At 50.4% G+C, this 23838-nt stretch overlaps 1 protein-coding gene across 2 annotated transcripts in view; it reads right to left on the bottom strand.

The window, feature by feature from the left end:
* The window catches only part of LOC144137592 (death-associated inhibitor of apoptosis 2-like), a 103543-nt gene that overhangs the window by 42309 nt on the left and 37396 nt on the right, over positions 1-23838 (bottom strand). For both annotated transcript variants that reach the window (XM_077669515.1, XM_077669516.1), the window contains exons 5-6: positions 9501-9905; positions 8658-8770 (exon numbers count right to left, since the gene is read on the bottom strand). In XM_077669515.1, the coding sequence (XP_077525641.1) occupies positions 8658-8770; positions 9501-9905 (518 nt within the window). The remainder of the gene's footprint in view (positions 1-8657; positions 8771-9500; positions 9906-23838) is intronic.

Genomic DNA, 23838 nt, shown 5'->3' with positions numbered 1-23838 from the left:
ATCCCGCGGTTCTAACACGCCTTACAATATACGCAAAAAGGGACCATAAACTAAACATCCCCTCCGACTAGTTCGGGGCCAATGCATCATTGCTCGTACATTTGAAGGCAGTTTCACCATATCCGTGGATGGCTAAAGTTTAACTGGGCTAAAATTTCTGCTTAATGTTAGTGCCATTGGCTATTTATTTATTTATTTATTTGTTTACTTTAAGTGCTCACCAAGAGCGCAAGGGCCTGCTCAGGTAAATCACTGGGTACATGAATATGGGCACACAAAAGACAACATATAGGAAGGGAAATACTTCAAAATGGGTGAAAATAAATGTGTAGATATATACAAGGAATGAGAGTGAACGAAGAAGCGAAACGTTTTCTGAGCAGCACAGGCTTGCGGGTCGTGTGAATAGCACGCCCCAATCAACACAAACAAGCATAGCAAAGTGGAGCTTCTAGCGCAGAAACCCAAGAACAGAAAAAGAAGTGCATGTTTGACCTCTCTACAACATGTGCATTCAAAATGTCAGTTTTCACGGAGCGTTTAAAAAAAACCATGTCATTGCAGAAACTGTCGACGCAAGATACAAACAGACTGTTATAGGCATGTTGGCATCGGTTAGCTGGTGCCGGGCTCAGTGTTCTGTTAACATGAAAGCAGCCACGCGGCAGCAGGGGTCTGCGTGGCACTCACAGGTGAACAGAGCTTACAAGGCAAGGAGAGTCAAACTTGGAATGAATGCAGTTAAAAAAACACCAGGTCAAGCCTGGAACGTGTAATACATAGCTCATAAAGATTCAGGAGCTTGGGAAGCCAAGCGTGCAGATAAGCATTCGGAGACAGGAATAGGTCAGGTGTTTCACGTGTGAGTTTAAAAGTAGTTTTATGTCCATCATTACACCTAAATCACGCACTACAGTAGCGCGGTTTACGGGAACACCAAACAGAGAGTATGGGAAAAAGAGCGGGGCAGTGTTACGAGTGTATGTTATCGCGATAGTTTTGGAGATATTGAGCTTTAAATAGTTGCTGTCGCACAATGAAGAAGCTGCATTGATATTATTTTGCAGCATTACGTGATCTTCCGGTGAAGAGACCACGCGATAGAGCTTGATATCATCGGCATACTGAGAGAGCGTACAGTGCCTAATAACCGGGTGGATGTCATTAACAAAAATGTTAAAAATAAGAGTGCCCAGTGTCGAACCTTGAGATACCCCTGATATCATCGCGAAAGGCCGGGAGGTGGCGCCTTCGTAACAGACACAATTGAACCTGCCTTTTAAATAAGTGCCGAACCAATTATAGAACTCACTGGATAGACCGAATGCGGCTAATTTGCGAAGCAGTAAGTCATGATTAACCGCGTCGAAGGCCTTGCTACAGTCGAAATATACTGTATATACTTGTTGACGAGAGAGCACTGGAGGGCCAATTTCGCTTAGAAAACATGCGAGATTTGATTCTACTGACCTTCCAGGAATGAAGCCGTGTTGGTTGGGAAGGAATAATGGACGCATTGCTGCTAGAAGATAATGATGCATGGCTATCTCTAAGTCTTTGGAAAAGGAAAACAACAGGGAGGTTGGCCTATAGTTTCTGGGGATAGTGGCAATTCCGGACTTGTGCAAAGGGAAGATTGCACATAATTTGCAGTTTGCTGGAAAATGTTGCTCAACGAGTGACATGCGTATAATGTGACAGAGCAGAGGTGAAAAGACAGCACAACAGCCTTTCACGATGAAGCAGGGAATGCTGTAGCCGCCCCCTGACTTTTTCGAGGGGAGTTTGCGAATAGCGGACACGACATCATTGTCGGTAATGTTTGGCGTTTGCAACACTGGTCCATGAGACTGGAAGCGATGAAAAATAAAGAATTTTTACATTGCACATTGTAGTCCACTGCCGCTGTCAGAAGACGTCGAGTATGTCGAAGAAAAATGACGTCCGAAAAGTTCATAGACGCCTTCTGGGTCAGGCACAAACTTGTCACCATCCTGAATAGTTATGCTATCGCGTCCGTGACGTGTGCGGAACTTAATATACCGCCAGACCTCACGAAGGGAGTGGATAAGAGATGATTCAGTGTAGTAGGCAAATATGTTTTTGTCCCGAGAAAGAAGCTTTGTCGCTAAGGACCGCCATTCTTTGAAGCTTGCGAGAGAAGACGGGTCATTTTGAGCCTTAAACCTCGCAGCTGGGGGTGGTTGTGGTTTGCGACGGGAAAATGAAAGGAAATTCACTGGGGATATTTTGAGCTCGGCAGGGATCTCACCTGCATACAACCCAGTGCCGGGGAAGGGAAGTAGAGGGGGAGTGATAGGATAAAGTAGAAAGAGAGAGAGAGGGAGAGAAAGGTATAAAGAGAGCTGTCAGTCCGGGCACACCAGTCAATCGCTGCACTCCGGGCTACAGCCGCTGCGTGAGGCCGGTCGTCTCCAGGAAGTGACGCAGTTAAGTGGAGACTTCCCGTTGGGTTGCCGCAGGTCCCTTCGGGTACAGAAGGTCCTCCATGTTGGCGCTGGGAAGGCCTCGATGCTGGAGCGCTCGGTGGAGCTCTGCTCTCGGGCCTGCGTGGTGGGGGCAGAAGCAGAGTAGGTGCTCGAGCGTCTCCAGTTCGGAACAGTCCGCACATGTAGGGGAGTCCTTGCGGCCGTGTCGGTGCAGACGCTCCGCCACATTGCAGCAGTTCAGCCGCATGCGGAGAAGCAGGCAGCGGGCGTCCCTGCTGATGCGTGCGGGCAACGGTCTGGGCGCCAGGCCGCTCACGACCCGAGGGTCGGGGTGCATCGTCTGCACCATGCGGGCCAGGGCAGTGCGGGCCTCGTCGAACGCGGTGACGTCTTCGGAGACTGGTGTGCCCTCCTGGTGGGCCTCCCTGGCGCGGGCGTCGGCGTCTTCGTTGCCCCGGATGCCACTGTGGCCCGGCAGCCAGTGGAGCCGCAGGTCGCAGCCTCGGGAGGCCACAGTGTGCAGCTTGATTGCAAGGGAGCGCTCCGGGTAGCCGCTGCTGTTGGTGGGTTGATCGGCCGCGTGCAGCCGCAGCAGGGCAGTCCTGGAGTCCGTGAGGATGACCGCCCCGGGGTGGTTATGGGGCCCCCTTTCGAGGAGGAGGTCGGCGGCCAGGTGCAGCGCTGCCAGCTCCGCCCCTGTGGAGGAAGTGGGGAAGGGCAGGCGGCAGCTCCGGCTGGCTCCCAGCTCAGGCACCACGCACGCAGCCGCCCCCTCGCACGTGCTGTGCTTGACGGAGCCGTCCGTGAATTGATGCAGGTAGCTGCTCAGCTCGTCCTGCAGCAGGACGGCCGCCTCTTGGCGGATGGCCTGGGGTGGTGTGGTCCGCTTGTTGCGGACCCCGCGGAGGGTCGTGGTGATCCGCAGGGCCTCTCCGGTGTCTGGTTGTGGCGCTCCAGACAGGGTCGGTTCAGAACCTCGATGCCCTCCTTGAAGATAGTGAGCAGCGCTCCCATGTGCGAGTTGGGCCGGCTACGGAACCTCTGCAGGAGCAGAGCCCCGTCACGTACGGCCAGCAGACGCTGGATGTGCCGCAGCCCCGTCTGCAAGGCCCGCATCTCGATGGGCCAGGTGCCCGCCTCGGTGTAAGTTCCCGCAACCGGCGATGTGGAGGGGAGGCCCAGGCAGAGGCGGATGGCGCGGCGTTGGTCGATCTCCAGCTCCTGCCAGCGTCGTGGTCCCAGGTAGCCGAGTGGAAGCGCGTACAGCACAGCTGCGGAGGCCATGCCGTGGAACACGCGCTGCGCCACTTGGTGTGAGCAGTCCTTGCCTCGTGACAGAAGCTGCCGCACCCCTTGGAGCACCTGTGCGCTGCGTGCCCGGAGGGCCTTGACAGTGGGCAGCCATGTGAGCCGGCAGTCAATGAGCAGCCCCAGGTACTTCACGGTCAGCCGCCAGGGAGGAGGCCGCCCGTTGAGTGTGATGGGCGGTGTTGCCTGTCAAGCCCTCCATCCTCCCGGGTGCAGCATAAGGGCCTGCGGGTTGGCCTCCGAGACCTGCAGGCCACGGCTCTCGAGGAAGACCGCAACTGCGCCCACAGCCTCCTGGAAGCACGCCTTGACTATATGGCAGTCTTTGGTGGGGCCATGGGTCCAGAGTGCCACGTCGTCAGCATACACCGCCACCTCTACTGGGTGTCGCAAGCCTGGAGGGATGCAGTCGGGGAGAGGAGCCAGCACCAAGTTGAAAAGAAACGGGCTCAGCACGCTTCCCTGGGGCACCCCGGAGCGGATGTCTCGAGGACTGCTGGTCGCCCGGCCTACCTTCACCCGCAGGGTCCGGTCACGCAGGAACGCCCGGATGTAGCCCCCTAGACGCCCCACAACGCCCATGCCGTCCAGGGCCTCCAGGATGGCCCCGTGGGCAACCGTGTCGAATGCCGACCGCATGTCCAGCAAGACCAGGAAGGCCACCTCCTTGTCATGGCGGGCCTGTTCCAGCATCGAGATGACGTCCCCCAGGGAGTCAGCCGTGCAGCGGTGCCCCCTGAAGCCGCTTTGCTGCTCCCGGAAGACGCCGCTGTGGTCAGCAATCCACTCGAGACGGGCAAGGGCTGCACTCTCCATGACCTTCCCAGCAGCCGACGTCAGGGACACAGGACGGTAGGACTCTGGCTCCGTCGGGGGCTTGCCGACCTTGAGAATTGGCGAGATGAGCCCCACGAGCCAGGGTGGAGGGAGGACACCAGTCCGCCAGACCCGATTGAACAGTCGCAGAAGCGGCTCTAACTCAGTCACGTCCAGGTTCCGCAGCATCTGGTACGTAACCCCGTGCATACCAGGAGCGCTCCGCCGCTTGGGGCATCGATTCAGGGCGGCCTGCAGCTCACGGAGCGTGATGTCCGTGGAGCAGAAGGACACCACTTTCTGGTCGTGTGGGGCGGCTGGCTCCGCGTCGGGTGAGGCCGCAGGAACTGGAGGCGGGGTTTGAGCGGCCTTGGCAAGCTGGTCGGCGAACAGCTCCGCCAGGGCCCCTTCTGTGATGCCCAGGGATATGGCGACCGCATGCAGGGGACGCCGGCTGGTGGTGGTAGGCCCCAGCAGAGCCTTAAAGATACGCCAGGCTCTGCCCGGGTCCTTACGAGTGTCCATGGACGAACAAAGCGACTCCCAGCCCTGCCTGCGACGCTGCCGTGCCCGTCGGCGGCATTGGGCGTCCGCCCGCCGGTACTCCGTCCAATCCTCTGGGCGCTTGCTTCGCAAAGCCTTCCTCTGTAGCTGGTTGCGGCGGGCCCGAAGCCGTAGCAGCTGCATGTCCGGGAGTGGCGTGCAGAGAGGTAGCTCTCCCCGTACCGTTGCCTTGTCGGCGCTCCGCACGACTGCAGCGAGGAAGTCGACTTCAGGATCCTCGGTGCATTTGGTCATTTCCTTGCGGACGTCGACCCAGCTAGTGACTGCGTAAGCCCTTGTGTCGGCTCGCTTGCGGTGGTTCCCGGGGGTGACCAGTATGGGGTAGTGGTCAGAACCCCACGTGCTGGCGGCGGTCTCCCAGGAATAGGCGCACCGCTGCGTCACCAAGGTTAGGTCGATGCATGACTGCTGGACCGTGCCACTGCGACGACATGGACAGACAAAAGTAGGGCTGCCGGTGTTGGCCACGTGCAGTCCACAGGTGGTGATGGCGTCTAACAGCTCTCGTCCCCTTCGGGGGGCTCGATGACTCCCCCAGGCAGGGTGATGTGCATTGAAGTCGCCGCACAGTACAGCGTCCGAGCCCAGGTTTGCGCGCAGCCGGCACAGCGCCACGGCGTCCCATGGTTTCTGCGGCCGGATGTAGACGCTGGCCACGGTAGTGTCCGTTGTCCCCATGCGTACTGTCACGGCGGCACCTCCATTGGGCCGTCAGCAACTGGGGCCAGGTCAACAGGAGCACTGTTGAGGGTGGCGCGCACATAGACCGCTGCCCGCGACTTTCCCGGTGGGTGGCTGGCGTCGCGGCACGGTGTGCTGCTGCAAGACCTCAGGCGGCAGCTCGTGGCGCTGAGATGGCACACGTAGCCCGGCAGACGCGGGGTGTCGCTATAGATGTACACTTCCTGCAGTGCCAGCACGTCGAAGGACTCCCGCAATAGGTGCTCAGTCAGCTCCGCGCAGCGGCGGCCTAGGCCGTTGCAGTTCCACTGCAGGTTGCGTGGCCGCTGGCCTTTCCCACTGGGTCTGCTAGCCATGGTGTAGGTGGGCGGGGGGGCTAAGTAGGGCCAAGACGTCTGTGGCCGCCATCCTTGCCGGGTCATCGGCAGGCAGTCGGCCCACCAAGCTGTGCGTCAGGGCCAGGAGGACGGGCATCAGCTGCTCAGGGCCGGGGGCTGCAAGCACAACGACTGGGGCTGCGGGCGGGGCGGGCTGCTGGGCAGTGGCGCGCCTGGCTGCCTTCCGCTGAGCTGCAGACCGGGGCTGCAGTCGTCCCTGGGGAGTCTGTGGGCCAAGCCGTGACTGCTGCTGGGTGCTGCACCGCCTGACCATCTCGGCGTAGCTGGGCTGCGCTGATCGAACCGACGCCTCGACCTGAGCACGGGGCACTGGCTTTAGCGCCTGGGCCATGGCTGTGGCTACACAGCGCTCGTGCTGCCAGCGTGGGCAACGGGGGTCCGTCACACTGTGGCGGCCACCACAGTTGGAGCAGCGGGCAACACCTGCGGTGCACTGTTGTGAGTTGTGTCCTCCCCCACAACGCGCACACCTCACGGTACCCTTGCAGCCGGCCGTCACATGATCAAGTCTCCCACATCGGTCGCACTGGACAGGTCTGGGACGGCAGGCTCTCACGGGGAGCAGCGGCTTGTAGACAGCGACGAAGGCGGGTGGGACCGGTCCCGCAAAGTGCATCACCACTGCACCATTGCGCTGCCGGGACGCTTCACTTATCGGCACATCGGATTTAACGTTGGCCATTATCTCGTCCGACGTGAGTTGCGAGTCCAACAAATGTGCTGCTTCGGACTTTCCATTGACATTTTCGGCGGGGTCCCACCAAGAGCCAGGCATATTAAAGTCGTCAAAGAAGAATTTTGTAGGTTTCCGGTTTTAACTTCTCAGTAAACTCTGTAGAGCTGCTGCAAATAGAGAATTTTCAACAGCCGGAAAGCTGTGTATTTATACGTAAAGTAAACAGTGATGCACTATACCTGCCCTAACAGCCGTTCTGCTATTGATTTTTTATGTGGAAACTATGGAGAGACGCACGTGCGTGCGTGCGTGGGCGTGGCGTGTATGGTGTTGTACGTAGATGAACCTTCACTAATTTTCTCGTCTACTTCTTACCAATACCTCAAAAATGAAAAATTAACCATGTAAAATGTTATGGGCTCTTCTCATTGTTATCATGTTATCATGCTTAATGATGCAGTGCATAGTTGGCACTCCCCCTCCATTTTATTTTACCTACTTATTTTACTGCATGCCAGAAAAGTGCATTTTTATTACACGTCCTTCCTCACTATTCCAAAATACATTTCGAGGTCTCCCTGCTGACTGCTGTAACCAATTCTCGCACTCGCGAGCGTTGCTGGAAAAAATTAAAGCCGTTCCATTTAATGTAAAAGCAGTCGGAAGTGCAGAGCAGTGGTTCGCCTTAATGGGCTGCAGCGCCGTTATTCGCTCATTGCTGCCACCCAATGCATTTCACATTTCTCGCCTTCGCAGTGCTTAGAAAACATGAAAGCATGAAACTGTGCCAGCGGGAGTTCTGTTCTTTTTGTGCTTACTTTAATTTTGTATCCTGGAGCTCTTTTGCGTCATTTCAAGCGCGAAATTCTTTTCTTGCGCGGCTGGAGCCTTTCTGCGGCATTTCGAACCCGCAATTTTTTTTTTCTTGCAGGCCCACTTTCTATCGTAAGAGCCAACCCAAAGAGCGTTCGTAACTAAATGAACGCGGCGATGCCGGTTAAACACAGAGATTTTGCCAGAAATGTGCCTGGAGTTTTTTTTTTCGCTAAACAACAGGGGGATGCATGACAAGCGCCAAAGGTTCACAAGGTACAAATGGTTATGACTATTTAAACCGCGTGGTTTTCAAAGCTTCAGCGTGGTCCCCCGACGACGGTACATCAGGCTCTACTTGGGAACGTTATCTCGCTGTGCCCCCTGATTCCGGGAGTCGCATCGACCGTTAGCGAGCTACGACAAGGCTAGCCCATAAAGTGCTCTGCACCTAAGGGGACCCTGCAACACTTTTTTCAACTTTTTTTGAAATCCTAAATGCTTGCAGAACGAAGTCACCCAACACACCCAGTACTTAAACTACGGAGTCGCAAAGTACCTGAGCCAAAAATTAGCTCTATGCCGATCAGATTACTTGGAAACTCGCTCAAAAGATTTTACTCTGTTTCCCGGCCTTGACGTTCATCCACGGCCGGAATTACGTTACTGAGGCGATGTAGCAGCTTTCGGACGGTTTTCCTTCAGTTGCAGCAATGAACGCTTTTCGATAGCAACTTCAAAAATAAAGCCACAAAAAGATAGCAGAAACGCGAAGCGTTTCTGGTGCGACGAGCAAATGACACAGTGGCGCTCCGTGCTGCTGATAACTAGCTTTCGCAGTGCTTCCAGACGCCAAGGAAAGAGTGAAAGTGTTTATCAAAAGTGTCGAAGAGCACCTTTAAAAGGGCGAGCATTCAGTGCGCCGATGTGAACACCCTCTCCAGCGCTCACCCGGTAAGGCATTTGGCCGCCAGCTTGGGCTCTTGTAGGATTGGGTAACAGAAGTAGTTTTGTCTGTACTCCTGCCGGTGGTGATGTCCGAGCCCCAAGCCGTGCTTTTTGCCCTGGGAAAAGACGTAGCGGCACTGTAAGCACATATTTGAGTACTCCAAATCTTACGATGTTGTGTGACCTACTGCATCCTTTAGAGAGAACTGATTCATGCAGCGCTGTGGCCATGCCTTCTGCCAATGACATACAGTTTACAAATATGGTTACACCTAAGACGGTGCGCGTGTTGCGTATGCACCCCATACACATTTGCCATCTGGGACACCACTTAGTAACCTAATTTCAACAAGAGTGAGGGTAAACACCTGATCTATAGAAGACCTGCACTTAAATTCGGATTGGCGAAACGCGCAACAATGTTGATTTAAATATAGAACAAATCAAAAAGGATACTGAGAATAAAAATATTGCGATAGCCAACATTTCTGTTTACAAATACAAAATTGATTCCGATTTTTAACACCATCAACCATATGGTTAGGGCCTCGCCTTCTGTTATATAAAATCGGTTGTACTCCTTGATTTCTGCGATGTCTTGGGAGTGCCGAAAAAATGCTGGTTATAAAGAACATTACGCCACATTTATTTTTGCATTGCATTGGTGCGACTGGAGTCCTGCCTGAGGAAGGAAAAAACAAGGAGTTCTGTGGCAAACCGTCGAGGACACTTACAGCTTAGTCCAAGCTAAAGTTTAACAAGGATTGCACTTTGAAGCAACCTGGATACTATGGCCGAACAAGCCCATCAAAGCGGTGGGCCTGTTTAGAAGAAAACGCTTCTCACCTTGTCGCCTTCATTGTACTTGCAGAACTCGGCCCGGTCCAGAGCCCTGGGATACAATGTGTCTACGTGACAGTCAGAGAAAGTATTTAAGGGTGCTTGCTCAGTAGCTTTGGGCCTCTGAAAGAACAGCTCATTCCCTTCCGCACGTGCCTGGTGCGGCGTAGGCAGCCCGCCTTTTCCCTGCGTGAGTTTTGCGACATCCTCGGCGAACCACGAGCGTGCGCTTCTGACAGAAACTTTGCAGGTCCTCCGATGTAGACACCGACTTGATAGAGGTGGTGCACACCGGAGATCTCCATTTGAAAGCGGGTATCTCTGGACGAAATGCGGAAACACGCCGTGCGATGTTTCTGGGCCACATGAGGAGGATTTTTTTCCCATGCCATCGACGTCCTCTAAGCCGCCCTGCAAAGAGGACGAAGAACGCAAGTGAAGAAAAGGGATTCATCCCCAGGCACGAGCTTCCCAATGTTTCGAAGAGGTCACTAAACGTATTTCAAACCGGCCGCTGCAATAGTTAGCTCCACGAGAAGGGGAAACTCGGTGTGCAGGGGTCATAACTCTGGTCTGGAAACTTCAGTGTTTGTTTTTTAAACATGAAGTTTTTGTTATTCCAGCTTTCTATTGTTGCTAGATGGTACAGCTGGGCTCCCAACACTACACTGGGCTTAAAACGATCGCGTTGTTATTGACATGCCTTTATATTACAACTACTAAATCGTGCCCTTAAGAAGAGTCACTTGAGCAGCGCCAACTGTTCCAGAAGACGACGCTGTTTGATGTGTGTTGAGTCTGTGAGCAGTGGTATGAAGGAAGCATTCACGAGGACTGTGATTTTGACGAGTTGGGAAACGTTCATGATTGAAACGTTCATGATTGTCGCATTCTATGTCCCCGTAGTTTTTGGCGCTTAAGAAGTAGTTATGAAAATCAGCGTGAAAAAAAAACAAAGCACAAAAAAGGAACGAGAAGGAGACAGTCACCTGGCAAAACACTGCAACTCAAACGGCTGCGTACCAGTTTTTGAAGAAACCACTCTGCCATCGAAACACAGAGATAAAACAACAAGGGAAAAAATCGAGGCCTTTTATATAAGAAGATTATGCCGACCGATGTATAAATATGCCCTCAGTATAGTGCTGCATGGCCGTGAATACGCTCATTTGGCTAACACCCTTGCATGACCACGTAAAGCTGTAGAATACACTTGTGCAGGCCGATGAGTGACTGCGTTTTTGTTTCTGTTTATTCGTTGTAATAATTTACCGCCACATGGGAGACTGATGTATGTATAGTACTAGTGTTTTCTTCAAAATAAACCAGTTGGAAGTATTCACTCCCAAGATGATGCCGTTTGGTGAGGTATGTAGGAAGAGTTGAAGCGATGGCTACGTGCCGAAAAATACAATGCGGTTGAACGACTGCGAATGGATGGGTGCATAAAGCCAGGTAGCACGTGTATCGCTTGGTCAAGTTCTGTATGGCGTCACCCAAACTTTGTAGGTCTTGGAACGTTCGAGGAAGGCTTTACTCCGGAACAGTGTGACCTGGCGGACGTTGAAATAGTTTTTCTGAAAGGCAAGTTAGCAGAACCTCTCCCAATACTGTACCAGTAAATTTATGTTCTCCGCTATTGCTATTACTTGTCATCAACATGGCTTCGTGCTAAACTCGAGTTGATAGAAAGGCGGGATTTATGACCCATCAAGCTCCTAATGAGGGAGCGTTTTTTTTTAAATAATATGTAAACCGGGCAACACGTGCGGTCCTTTTAAAAGCAACGCATTAACTTGGGAGATAACAGTCGACGAAAAAGCCTTACGGAATACGCTCTAGAAAAGACGTTTACATTTTGATGGTCTGCTTTCATTATCAGCGTTTTGTATGCTCAAGGCGCTCATGAGTGCTTACTGAAATTCTTCGAAGCACCAATGTGTTTCAGTGCATAGAGCGGTGCACAAAGAGCATGTCTCGCTTTGCAGTGAACAGCCTCCGATGTGCCCGATAGCGACAGAGCGCTAAACGTCGGAAATGAATTCAGCTACTTTCTCTCACCATGGCAAACCTATAACCAATACCTTCTAGACTGGAAGCCGGAGTGCTGTAGACGACATTGAGTGCTGATGTAGCGGGGCGTAGGTGGTCGCCGCGGCGGCTGCTGATGGAGGCAGCGGGGAGACGGAGAGGGAAGCGGCGGTGGAAGGCGGTGCGGCAGGCGCGGAAGCACACGCTTAAAAAACGTATCTCCGCCAGTTTTCATGGCACCCCCCCTAGATGGAGGCACCTGGCACCATATTACAACAAAAATTAATGTTTCTGATGTGTGGTGATATTTGAATAAATCAGGAAAGCAATTCTCTCTGTGGATCTACAAGCATTGTTCGTATGGCACTGATATTTTAGAAAAATAATTTTATGCAGCTTGAAAACGTTGTCGTACGAGCGCACCATGTTTTACTGCAGAGTACATGTAGTCCCGCAGAAAACCGTGCATGTCAGGTGGTTGCTGGCCCACGTGGGTGCACGTGCGTGCACGTTATGCTGTGATTTCATGGATTTCGTGATTGCGTGGATTTCGTAATTTAATTTTGGCTATCAGCCGTGTTGTGGCGATGGATGGAACGTGAAGTCTGAAGCAACACTATTTTGAGTTCACCATGTCGCACAAGTGTTGTGTGCCGCAGTGCCGCGGCAATTACGACGCGACACGCAAGGTGCGGGTTTTGCGATTTCCCCACCACGAGGAAATATGCAGGAAATGGATGCGCGCTATACCGCGAAAGAACTTCAGTCCGACACAGTATTTCAGGGTAAGTTATGCTGCAGAAGTTTCTTTGTGCTTTAGATTGCAATTAAAATTACACAGCGTTTCTTCTTCAAATAGCCCATGGTACTAGAAGTCTACGCATCACGTACTGAAAATAAAGTTGAATTTAAAGTACGACTCGTATTTTTTGTAGGTGTGCGAGCTGCACTTGCAACCCGAAGCCATCATCTACGAGACTTCGTACGCCGACGATCGAAAGGGCGCACGGTAACCGCGCCCTTGCCCAGTCCCCGTATTCGTCCCGGTGCTGTACATTAGAAATTTTCGTGATCCCCGTCATATATTTAAGAAGAGAGCACAAGCAGAGCAAGCCCGGACTCGAAGCGAAAGCGGCTTGAAGCGGCAGCCATCCAGTCAGCTATCGCAGAATCCGTAGAGATGTCTCGCCGCGAACAAGAGGCAGACAGAATAGCGTGCATTGGAGACTTAGCTTGCTACATGATCAACCAACAATCAGCGTTTTGTCACTGCATCAAGAAGGAGCGGCTCCTCATATTTCACATCGTCAAAGACGAATCTCCTTGGATGAAGTACTCGGTTGTTGTTAAAGCTGACACGGGGACAGCGTTCCACCTTATATAGAATCCGACAACCACGTTAGGGCGCGATTTGTTCGTTCCGGCTACCGCAGATAGCAAAGGGGCCGTCGTGGAATACCTCGACGGTGTCCAGGCTTGAGACACCAACACGGACTAACCATCGAAAGAACACACTAAGGACATTATTGAAGCCATTTGGTTTTTGCTCAATACATTGTCGCTGGCGGAAAAGGACAAACAGTTGACGCTGCTTTCGAAGAGCAAGACGCGGAAGGGGTACTCACCGGAGGTCACAAGGTTTTATTGCCTCCTGTACACAATATCGCCACATGCGTACAAATACATGCGCAGTTATGGCGATATCACAATATCACATCCAGTAACTAGCAGGTCTGTATGTTCCTCTTACGGAATTAATTCACAGGCAGAACTTGAATGTTCTACTTTCTAAGGTTACATGAAGACAAGGATATCTGGCCTGGATGAGCGTCAACCCTCTGCCATGGTGAATCTCATGCCATGGTGGATGAGATCCACATTAGGCCGATCTTCGACTACAAGGGCGGAAACATCACCGGCATTGCGCAGGAGACCTCTGAAGCAACTACTAGCGCCCTGGTTCTTATGGTGCAGAGCGTTGATTATAGTTTTAAAGAAGTTGCTCACGTAGTTCCTATCCGCGGCGCCACAGGAAATATTTTGCACAAACTGCTCATGGAGGTCATGTGTGGTGTTGAGAAGATTGGCTACAAAGTCATTTGTGTTGTGACCGATTAACAGCAGTGTGACCGTAACGCAAATGAGCAGCGCTCGTAAGGGCTAACCAGCAATTCCCCAGCTTTCGTCTGCCCGCGTCCATGCGATCCCAAAAGGCCTTTATTCTTCGTGATTGATCCAGTACACATGATAAAGTGAGTTCGCAACAGCTGGATAAAACGGCGCTATCACCAACGCTCTTTCCTTTTCCCAGAATTCGAACAGCAGACCGCATCTTAAAGGCGTATGCTTTCAGCATCTTCTGGCACCATTGTGGATGTGTACAACATTGAAGTCGGCCAACTACAGTCAAACCCGGTTATAGCGAGCTGCACCATGCGCCGCGATTAGTTCGATAGATCCAATAGCTCGATAGAGCCGAACCCGCCTAGAACGAGTTTACTGTTATGAGTTCGCAACCCCCGGGCCGCGGGAACCTTCCCCCCTCCCCACCTCCATCATCCCCGCATGCAGGAACGAACACAGTAAAATTGCCATTATTATACCCAAAACAATCCATTTATTGCAAATAAAAAACCTACTTTCCACCTTAACTGCCTACTTCGCAAAAACAAGCGGTGATTTTTGTTTTCCCTTTTGGTTTGGCGGTGTCAACTAGCGCAGCATTCTCTACACGAAACATTAATTTCACCAGTTGGAATCCGTGTCCTTCAATATAGAAGAAATATTGGCGGAACACACCCGACTGCCGCAAGCGCTTCATATTAAGCATCGGACGGCTTTCACTCCCGACATACGACGCTTCTTAGGGGCTTTTCAGCAGCACCAGGTGCCATGAAATCGGCGACGGTGTCCGCGTCCGAGGGGCTGACAGTGACGGAAACGTCGTCGACGGCACTCAGGCAATCCTCGAGGGACACTTCTTTCGGCACAACATCGAGAATGTTGGCGAGCTCTTCCGACAGTTCACCGATGCTGCCATCTTGGTCCGGACTGGCTGACTGTGTGGGTTCCGTCGTGAGTCCCGCGCGTCGGAAACAGTTACGGAAAGTGTCAGGCGTCACGTCGCTCCGTGCGAGGCGCAACGTCTCAGTCGCGGTTCTTGCTCCGTGGTCGCTTCCAATCCACATCTTAATCGCCGCTTGGAGACTATGCATTTCGGCGGCCATTGTAGGCGCGCCGAGTTCGATATATCAGATGTGAACTTCGTTATAAGGAATATGTTTCGCATGCATTTCCGTAACTGATTTGGTTTTGTTCGATGTATAGCACAATTTGCTCTATCCGGGTACGTTATAGTCTGGTTTGACTGTACCCAGGCCATGGTGTAAGATACACTTTTAGGTGTGGACACAGCAGCTTAAAAATCTGTCAATTAAAGTTTGTGGCGCCGCGTGTAGACCTTTGATTGAAAGGACATCTGGTGGCAGAACTGCGTGTGAGCTCACACAACGCGATGTTAACGCGTAATTTATCGCATTGTCAAAATAGCTGCGAGAGGTCAGGCGATCTAAGTTCACTTGGACGCGCGCGCAGCTCCTCTGTACATTGGAACATTGGACACCGGCAGTGCCTTTGACAACTTCGCTTCGTCTCCGCTGCTCCGTCTGTGAACTTACCCGAGTGGTGCAACGTCATTCACGACGAAGAAGCATCAGCGTACCCTCCGCTGGTTTAATCCATTTCAGAAACTTGGCTAATTTCCTTGCATGTCGGGGCGTTGCTCCGACAGCGGACGCTCTTTTTTTGCCGCTGCTTCTACTGAGTAGCGGGGGGGGGGGGGGGGGGAGGAGGGGGTGTAGCCACCGGTAAAATCGACGGCGCTGCATTTTTTGCGAGCTCGAAACTCTTCAACATTCAGTAGTACTTCTCCTCCAAGCTCCAAAAAGTTCCCTTTCGAGCCACCGCACTTTCAGAGAAATGCTGACTGCAAGGCAGCATCATGTTCTGCTAGGTTCGGCCGCACAGCACGCATTCATTTGTTTATGATCGCGGGGAACGCTAACTCATGTCACTTTTCTTTGCCAGCAGTTGCAGTACGTACTCAATAAAACATATGCGCCCTATTTTTCTCGTGGCGCAAGCATGAAATCTCACTCGCGTGAGTGCTCGACGGCTACCGCGGCGCACATTCCCTTCGCTTTACTGTTTTCTATCTTCTTTTGATTGTTACCAACACAAAACGCATGCCCAGCACACGTTAAAACACTGGGGCGAGCGCAAAAGCTTTCGCACGATTTTCTTCAAATTATCGTCTGCTCCACCGGCCTGCGGAACCGGCAAAGCCACAGCGAGCAGACATCGAGCAGAGGACCGGTTACAGAAGCTGCCGAGAAGGCCCTACAAGAAGCCGAAAAGAACCGAACACCTCAGAGTGGACGGCGCCGGACAACTTTCTCTGCCTCTGGAGGGCGTTGCAGTGAACGGTCTCAGCGGCGTCAATTTGACGACTTTATCAGAACGACACGTGCGCGTTCGTTTTGCATGCTGTGTCTTTACCTAACATTGTATCTTACACCGTGACTCAGGCATGCTTACACATTGTCGCGGAAAGCCGTGTTTCCGACAAACATCGAAAAACAGAACGTGAAGCTTGCTCTGCAGGTGCTGAACGATACTGTACCTCCCGCTCTTGGAGACATTGGAGAAAAAAACGATCTCTGCCATGTAGGAGGGACCGCCACGTTTATTGAAATCATGGTGAAATGGTGGAAGATAGTGAACGTAAAAACCCCGTCTAAAGAAGCCAGATTAAGAGACAAGTCTCAAGAGCCCGTGTTTTCGCTTGCCAACTGCAAAGTAGATTTCCTCTACAACCTTTTGGACTGGATGGAGGAGTGCAAAGAAAGGACAAAATATTGCGATAGTGGTAGGCTGACAAAGAAAAGTCGTGCTGGTCTGCACCAGACTACGCAAGGTCCCATTGAGATTGCCAGGTACTGCGTAGATGAATTGAAGCTGACCTATGTGCTGCTTGGCAAAATCCAGACCGATTGCATAGAAGATCGTTTAGGCAAATACAGACAGCTAGCTGGTGCTCGATACCATGTGTCGATAAGGCAACTGTACGAGTGCGAAAACGAACTCTGTTTGCAAAGCACGCTGCCGACTGTCGCCAATACTGAAAGCGTCAGTGACAAAGACGAGCAATGGCAGGACCTTGGCAGTGAAGCTAACTGTTCACAACCCGGCTGCAACGTAGTTGTGACCGAAGAAACGCTGTCAAAGATGAAGGGCATTGTCCCTGTTCTGGTGTACGAGGGAGGGTATGCAGTCTACGCGGCCTTGAAAAACTTAAGTGCGACAGGTGCAGAGAAGCATTGAAATTGAACAGAGGAATTTCAGTGCCAGTTGCTGACAAACATTATGATCTCATCAAATCGATGGATCGAGGAGGGCTTGTGCACCCACCAATGTCGATTCTGAATGCTGTGGCACATAATTATGCCTTCGTGGACCAACTTTCGCAAAACGAAGTGTTTTTGAAACTCTCAAACCAGCGGCAAGTTGTCACAAACCTCACGGTGGAGCTGCTGACAAACGACGAGTCGTCCAATTGTGACACTTGCGACGACGGACACAGCAGAGAGGTAGTTTTGAAATATGTGTTATGGTGGAGCACAAACATTCTACTCAAAAACATATGCAGAAGAATGAATGGTGATATTCTAAAAGCGCATTCTGACACAAAAAAAGAAAGTTGCAAGCACTCATAAAAATAGCTGTGGAAGTACCTTTGTAAATAAACTAATGTGGCGTAAATAAACTTGCTGTACATAAGTGCGCTGTAAATAAACTTGTTCAGACAAGATGCTATTAGTCTCTCGAACTTATTTATAAGACATGCTAAACGTCCCGCAACCTGCATAACATATGCTCTGTAATTTATTTACTACCTGCTCAGAAATATATCGCTCGCTGACAATCGCAACTCTGGGAGCGAAATGTGTGGAAAATTCGCATTAGCACCCCAAAACATTCAACCTTTTAATTTTGCTAAATGGCAAATGTTAACGCGCTTGTACGAGTAGTTTAGTTTTGAACAGACTGCAAGGGTTTACATGTAGGTGAGATGCGACTATAACTATCCGTTCGGACTGCTTTGTGTTCCATATATAAGTGAGACCAAAGAAATACGTAAAGAAGACAAACAAGGATAGACAACAATCGATGAAGATACCTGTGTTCCTGCTTACTACCGCGCTGTAAATATACTACTGGAAGCTTGAGAAACGACGTTTCCAAGCACTCCTGGCTAGTTCTTTCTAGCAAGCACGCTTTTTTGCCGGTTTGAAACGGAGAGAATGTTCATTAGGTGAGATTTACTCGTAATTAAATATTTGCAGAGTTATACCTTTTTGGCAGCGGAAACAGCCTCGTCGTTACTTCACAGTGCAGGCTGAATGCACGCCTCCACGGTGACCTTAAAAGACTGGAAGTCTAGAGGCCTGAAAAGTCTACAGGGTGTTGGTAGAACCAAGAACCACCAAAAGAAAAGACGGGGAGGGAAGGAAGGGGGAAGGGCTGGAAGGGAGACACGAAGTTCCGGGCACAAGCTCCCGCAATTCCCTACTCGTGTACTTTTGCGACGTTCCACCCTTCGGATTGTGTTTGCCCTGTGAACTTCTTCCGTGAAATGAAATCTAGGGTTTGACGGACGCCCGTCTGGTCGGGAATGATCATGGGATACGTAAAAAAGACGTTCACCAGACGAGAAAATGATACAATGACATTTCGGCTCAGCGAATGGAGCGTTGTTCACAGCTAAAATCTAAGTGTTTAAATAGGTTAAACCAAGTTACCTCAACACCTTGCGTGAGTGGCGGGAGAATTGTCGTCTTCGCTATTTAGCGTGCTTTTTGTTGTCTGGACAATTAACGATCCTTAATGCCTAATGCATCCTCAATGAGAATCATTATTGATCCTCAGCCTATTTGAACTCTAAGCTTTTAGTGTAAACAAGGCTCTCGTGAGGGGGACAGAAATGTAATTATGTCGTTTTTTTCTTTTGGTCGGTGTCTTTGTTATGTTTCCAAATTCTTCCCTCCTTGCTGTATTTCGTAGTGCACTCATGAACAACACGTGTGCGTGTTTCGAAAGGCCCTTCGGATACCTGTTCGGGTGAGAAGAAAAAAAATGCGTCCGAAGGCATGGCCCAACAGCAAGTCTGGGATCCGGACAAAATGGTCCGGGACAAAATGGCCCCGGACAGTATGGTCCCGGTCAAAATGGTACCTCACAAATCGGTCCCAAGTAGAACCCCCGACGAAATGGCGCCAAGGCAGCTTGAAGCGTGGATGGCACTTTGGTGCAAATTATCGTGGTTAATCAGTTCGCCCATATTAGTTGGTAACTGATGGCGTGTTCTGTTGCATTTATTCTTGGTTATTATTGCTTGACTTTTCCTTGCAAGCAGTTCTAGCAGGGATGTGGCCCGTCCGTCACATGGCGTTATAGTGAGAGCATGTCGGTGTGAAGGGGGTAGCGTGTGAAGAAAGATCCAGCAAGATAGGGAAGCGGGTAGCGAGGCAGGTGATGTTACTGAAGAGGGGGGTGTTATCACGGAGTAAACTCTTGGGGTAGTAAACAGACTTAATGCCCCGACCGCCCCCTTTGGCCCGGCTGATTTATCATGCTCATTTGATTGTATTTTGACTTTACTTACGTATGGAAAAACAGAGGTCATTCTTGTATGTGATTTCACTCTTAGTTTTGACTTAGATTCAATAACAACCAAGTAAGCTGGTGCTATGATTGTGCGCAATTAACCGTCCTACATTCAGATCGAGGTAGGGGACTCACGGTTTATCTATGCTGCGGCGGAGAGCAGCCACAGCGGCATTCTGGTCAGCAATTTCGTTTCCCAGAATGCCACTCTGACCCGGAACCCAGCAAACAATTATTTTAAAGACGAGTGTTTCTCGGGCTACTGAAACCCAGAAATTTTCGTATGTTTGTATGCCTGTTTGTCTGTCTGTCTGTCTGTGTGTCTCGCTTCAGCCACCCGGGCAAGTGAAACGAAGACTCCGCAATAGTTTTATACACTCACAGCCAAATCTAAACGTCTAAGTCCGGCTTATACGTTCATACTTGTCAACATTGTTGAACAAGAACAAGACATTACGCCAGTATGAGACAGGAATATATTACATAAGGGATATTTACAGTGTTCTTTTATAAAAATATTCCATAGATGCTAGATTTTTGCGAAATGAAATGCTACATCCACTGCAGAAAAAAAAACTGTCGCCTGCTGTCGCCCGCGCCACTATAGCTTCTGGAGGTATTTTCAGAAATGAAGCGGCAACATTCATGAAAGGTTCCACTAGATAGATTCCCCGTTCCGCTTGGAACGCACGTGAAAAAGGTCAACGCGGTTGGTTCTATAACCGTTGAAGTAGGGCATCGCGATTTACGCTGGCCTCCCCGGTACGGCAGCGCTAGCATCGAGGCACGCGGCCTGGAGCCCCCGAACGCGGTTATTTTAAATTTTCTTGAGCAAACCTTTAGCGTGTTTACCAAGGGAGGAGCGCGATGGAAGAGAAACAGCACGAGCGGTGAGCAGGAAAGCAAAAAAGAGACATCTACTTGGCAAATGTCGACAAAGACTATCGTCTTTTGCCGACATTTGCAACGAAAGGAGCAGATACGCGGCCAATGTTTTTAGTTTTGAGCGATCAGCAGACGTTAGAGCTTTTATTAGATGCATGAGGACAATATTTTTTGTTGGTTTGAAGGAATGTAAGGCTGCACCACACTTAGTGAGTCTGTAAAGATAATGTAGTGTTTTCTTCTTGTTTGTGTAATGTGTTGTACTGGTAATAGGACACCATGTGTTTCTGCCGTAACAATGCTGCTATTTCCGTGTAGTGTCTTCGTACTGGAAAATTCACGCATCTCCCCGACGTGAATCATGACAACTGGGCGAAGCACTGGGGATAGTTCTTACCGTAACTCACCCGTGAGAGTGCTTACTGCGGGTAAAACAATTTCCAATCCAATCCAATACAATTCAATTTAATCCAATTCAATCTAACCCATTTCAATCCAGTCCAATTTAATCCAATCCAATCCAAATCCAATTCAACCCAATTCAATCCATTACAATCCAATCTAATCCAATGCTCCTCGCGCATGCGCAGCACGGCTCTCCAGGAGCCCACTCCCTCCCTCCCTCCCTCCCTCCCTCCCTCCCTCCCTCCCTCCCTCCCTCCCCCCTCTCTCTCTCTCTCTCTCTCTCTCTCTCTCTCTCTCTCTCTCTCTCTCTCTCTCTTTCTCTCTAACCTTTTGCGAACCTTTTGTTTTGTTCTTGTGAACCTTTCGTGAACCTTTTGTTCACAGATGGTCCGATTTACACGGTGCTGTCTCTCTCTCTCTCTCTCTCTCTCTCTCTCTAACCTCTTGTGTAACTTTTATTTTGTTCTTGTTTGTTCACAGATTTTGTTCAATTTTGTTCACAGATGTTTCGGTTCACATGGTGCTGTGCTGCCCCTCTCTCTCTCTCTCTCTCTCTCTCTCTCTCTCTCTCTCTCTGTAAACTTTGGTGAACCTTTTAATTTTGTTGTGTTAACCTTTTGTGAACGTTTTGTTCACAGATGTTTCGATTTACACGGTGCTCTGCCGTGAGCACAGACCCCGGACGCCGTACATGCCTCGGCCTTAAGGTGCTTCGCCACTAAAAGTTCTGGCCATGTGCAGCACATGCGACAGCTGAAGAAGACTTCGAAACATCGGTGTAGAAGGCGGTGTGTGGGTACTCGTGTTGTAATTGTAGGAAGTGCTGTAGTATAAGTTCTGTGGGCGCTCTTGGTTTGTCGATACGTTTAAAAGAAATATCACGAAAAATTGCTGACCTGTCCCAAGGCGAAACGAGGTCAGCAATAGACGGGCTCATACTCTCCTCAAATGAAATCTCTTGTTTCCCCGCTAGTTCCTAGTTCCTAGTCCCTAGTACGCTAGTCCGTAGTTCTGTATGACACCATCTAGCGGCGCGACTCCAAGTGGGCAGCCGCTTTCGCGTGACGAGGAACACGCACATGAGTAGTGTTTTGTGAAAATTTCGAATACTCTGGCTGGGTCGGAGGCGATGTTGTCGCCATTCTGCCGAGTAATCTGCTCAGGGGCCTTTCTTGTGTGCATTTACGCGTTCCGTCAGAAGTCACCCGGGGAGCGGGTAAGCGAAGATTCCGTAAAGTCCGAGAAGTGTTTTTTGTCGCGAGCGAGGAGTGCTTTCACATGTCAACGCTGTTCTTTGAAGCTCATGCAGGCGGACGGAGTGTTAGTATCTTCCATTTTCTTGTGGAGTCGACGCTTTCGGCACAACGCGCTGCGGAGTTCTTTGCTAAACCAGAAGAAAAAATTTGGGAGGGCGCCTAGATTTTTTCGGTATCTGCTCATTTATTGCTTTTAGGCCAGGTTTTGTGAGATGCTGCACCGCTGGGTCTGCATTGGACGAAGTGTAGACAAACTCCCAGTTCGTCTCGTTGAGCGTTCTGTATAGCGCGTTATATTCGTCATGGGGAAAATCAAAGGAAGAGGTCTTCATCCGCCGCTCATAAGCAACCGGTAATATTACCGTGACTGTGAAAGGTTCATGCCATAGGTCGACCGGGACAAGGGCTTCTCGATCCTGTTTAAGATCGAAAGAAGTCAAGTTGGAGAAAGCGATGTCTGGGACGTTTACGCGAGGTTAGGAGGTAGAGCAGCACATGCCAATCCGACGAATCAGAAAAAGTTAAACAAGTGAGCTGCTTTGGAATAATTGCCAACATTTTCGCCTGAATTCTGCCACTGGCCGGGTACGTTGAAATCGCCGAATAAGAGACTTGTACTTGCCAGGTTGTATAGTTTCTGGGAGGTGCTGAAAAAGAGACGCGAATGCAGGGATGTATAGAGTTGGATGAAGGTAATACACGCCAATGAGTAAGTTTTAAACACGTTTACCCTTCGCATTTATTCCCTGATTGTAGGTCAGAGCGGCGAAACGTAACCCGGGGCTTTCTCCGGGTTGCGGAGAAAGTCCCGGGTCCACCCGGTGTCCACCCGCGTACCGTACCGTTGGCCAGTGTGTTCGTAATCTCTGTCATTGCGGAAGACAGCGTACTCGTCTGGTAAGTAATCTGTGGAATACATCTGGTCTGACAACCATGTTTTGGTAATGCAGTACACGTCATGATCTAAAAGAACAACATTATGAAAGAACTGCTGCGTTTTTGTATGTAGGCCACGTGGGTTCTGGTAGTAAAAAGAAATACTCATGGGAAATGTATGTCGGTTGGCTTCCGCGCTCGGTCTTCCCTCCGAACACCTTCAAATTTGCGTAATAAGCCCCCGCTCGGCCATACTGACGATTTGTTTACAAGGTAAAATAGGCATCGCTGACAGCAGCATGAAATGAGGCGAGCCCGGGTATTCGGTCCTCAACCGCCTGCAAACAACACTCTGGTCTTCGCATACGGCCGTGACGAGTTTAGTCACTGTATACACTGATGTATCCGGGTGAAGACAGGACGCAAACAAGGCTTTCTTGGGGGGCTGACGGGGAACAGTCAATAGCTCACTACCTTCATTCGCCGAGACGAAAACTTCGGTGAGCTGAGTGCGGTGTCGCCCTTTGTTGAGAGCTATTCACAATAATTAACAAAAATGCAGTACCAGTAACACAAATAGTTTTCGCAGCAAAAGTATGTGCAAGGGCACTAAACAAAAAAATGAGCGTATACACTGTACACCTCTGTAAAGAACTATATCTGGATTTCTGAAAACTACAGAAACAAAAATAAACAGCAAACAAAAGCAAATTCGTTTTCGCGCCTCTATGACGAAGTGACCTATGAGAACAATCCTATGTGACCAAATATCCTAATACAAATCGGCGCATGACAAAACATGCGCGTGACAAACAAGCCTACACCCGCATAAAATCATGCAAAAATATGAATCATGCCTTGCCTTGTCATCTTGCTGCAACTCAGCTATTTCCACCACTCACCTAAAAAAGTAATCGCTGTCGTTATGGACGGCGTTTTACGGTGTCGAAGGATTGACTTGGGACCATTCTGTTCGGGTTGGTACTTGGGGCCATACTGTCAGAGACAATTTTGTCCGGGAACATTTTTGTTTGGGACGAAATTGGCCTGCATCATTTTGTCCGGGCCTTTTTGTCCTACACCCCAGCAAGTCTCGATCGAGCGCACTTGTTCGTCTTGGCGGGTTGTGTGTGTTTAGCAGCCGCAATTGCTCATTTGAGTCTTAC

The sequence above is a fragment of the Haemaphysalis longicornis genome, unplaced genomic scaffold (genome assembly GCF_048455015.1).
Source record: "Haemaphysalis longicornis isolate Haplotype H1 unplaced genomic scaffold, Haemaphysalis longicornis Haplotype H1 scaffold_41, whole genome shotgun sequence".
In the NCBI taxonomy this organism is placed as follows: Eukaryota; Metazoa; Arthropoda; class Arachnida; order Ixodida; family Ixodidae; genus Haemaphysalis; species Haemaphysalis longicornis.
The sequence above is the reverse complement of the archived record's forward strand: the minus strand, read 5'-3'. Positions and strand labels throughout refer to the sequence as shown.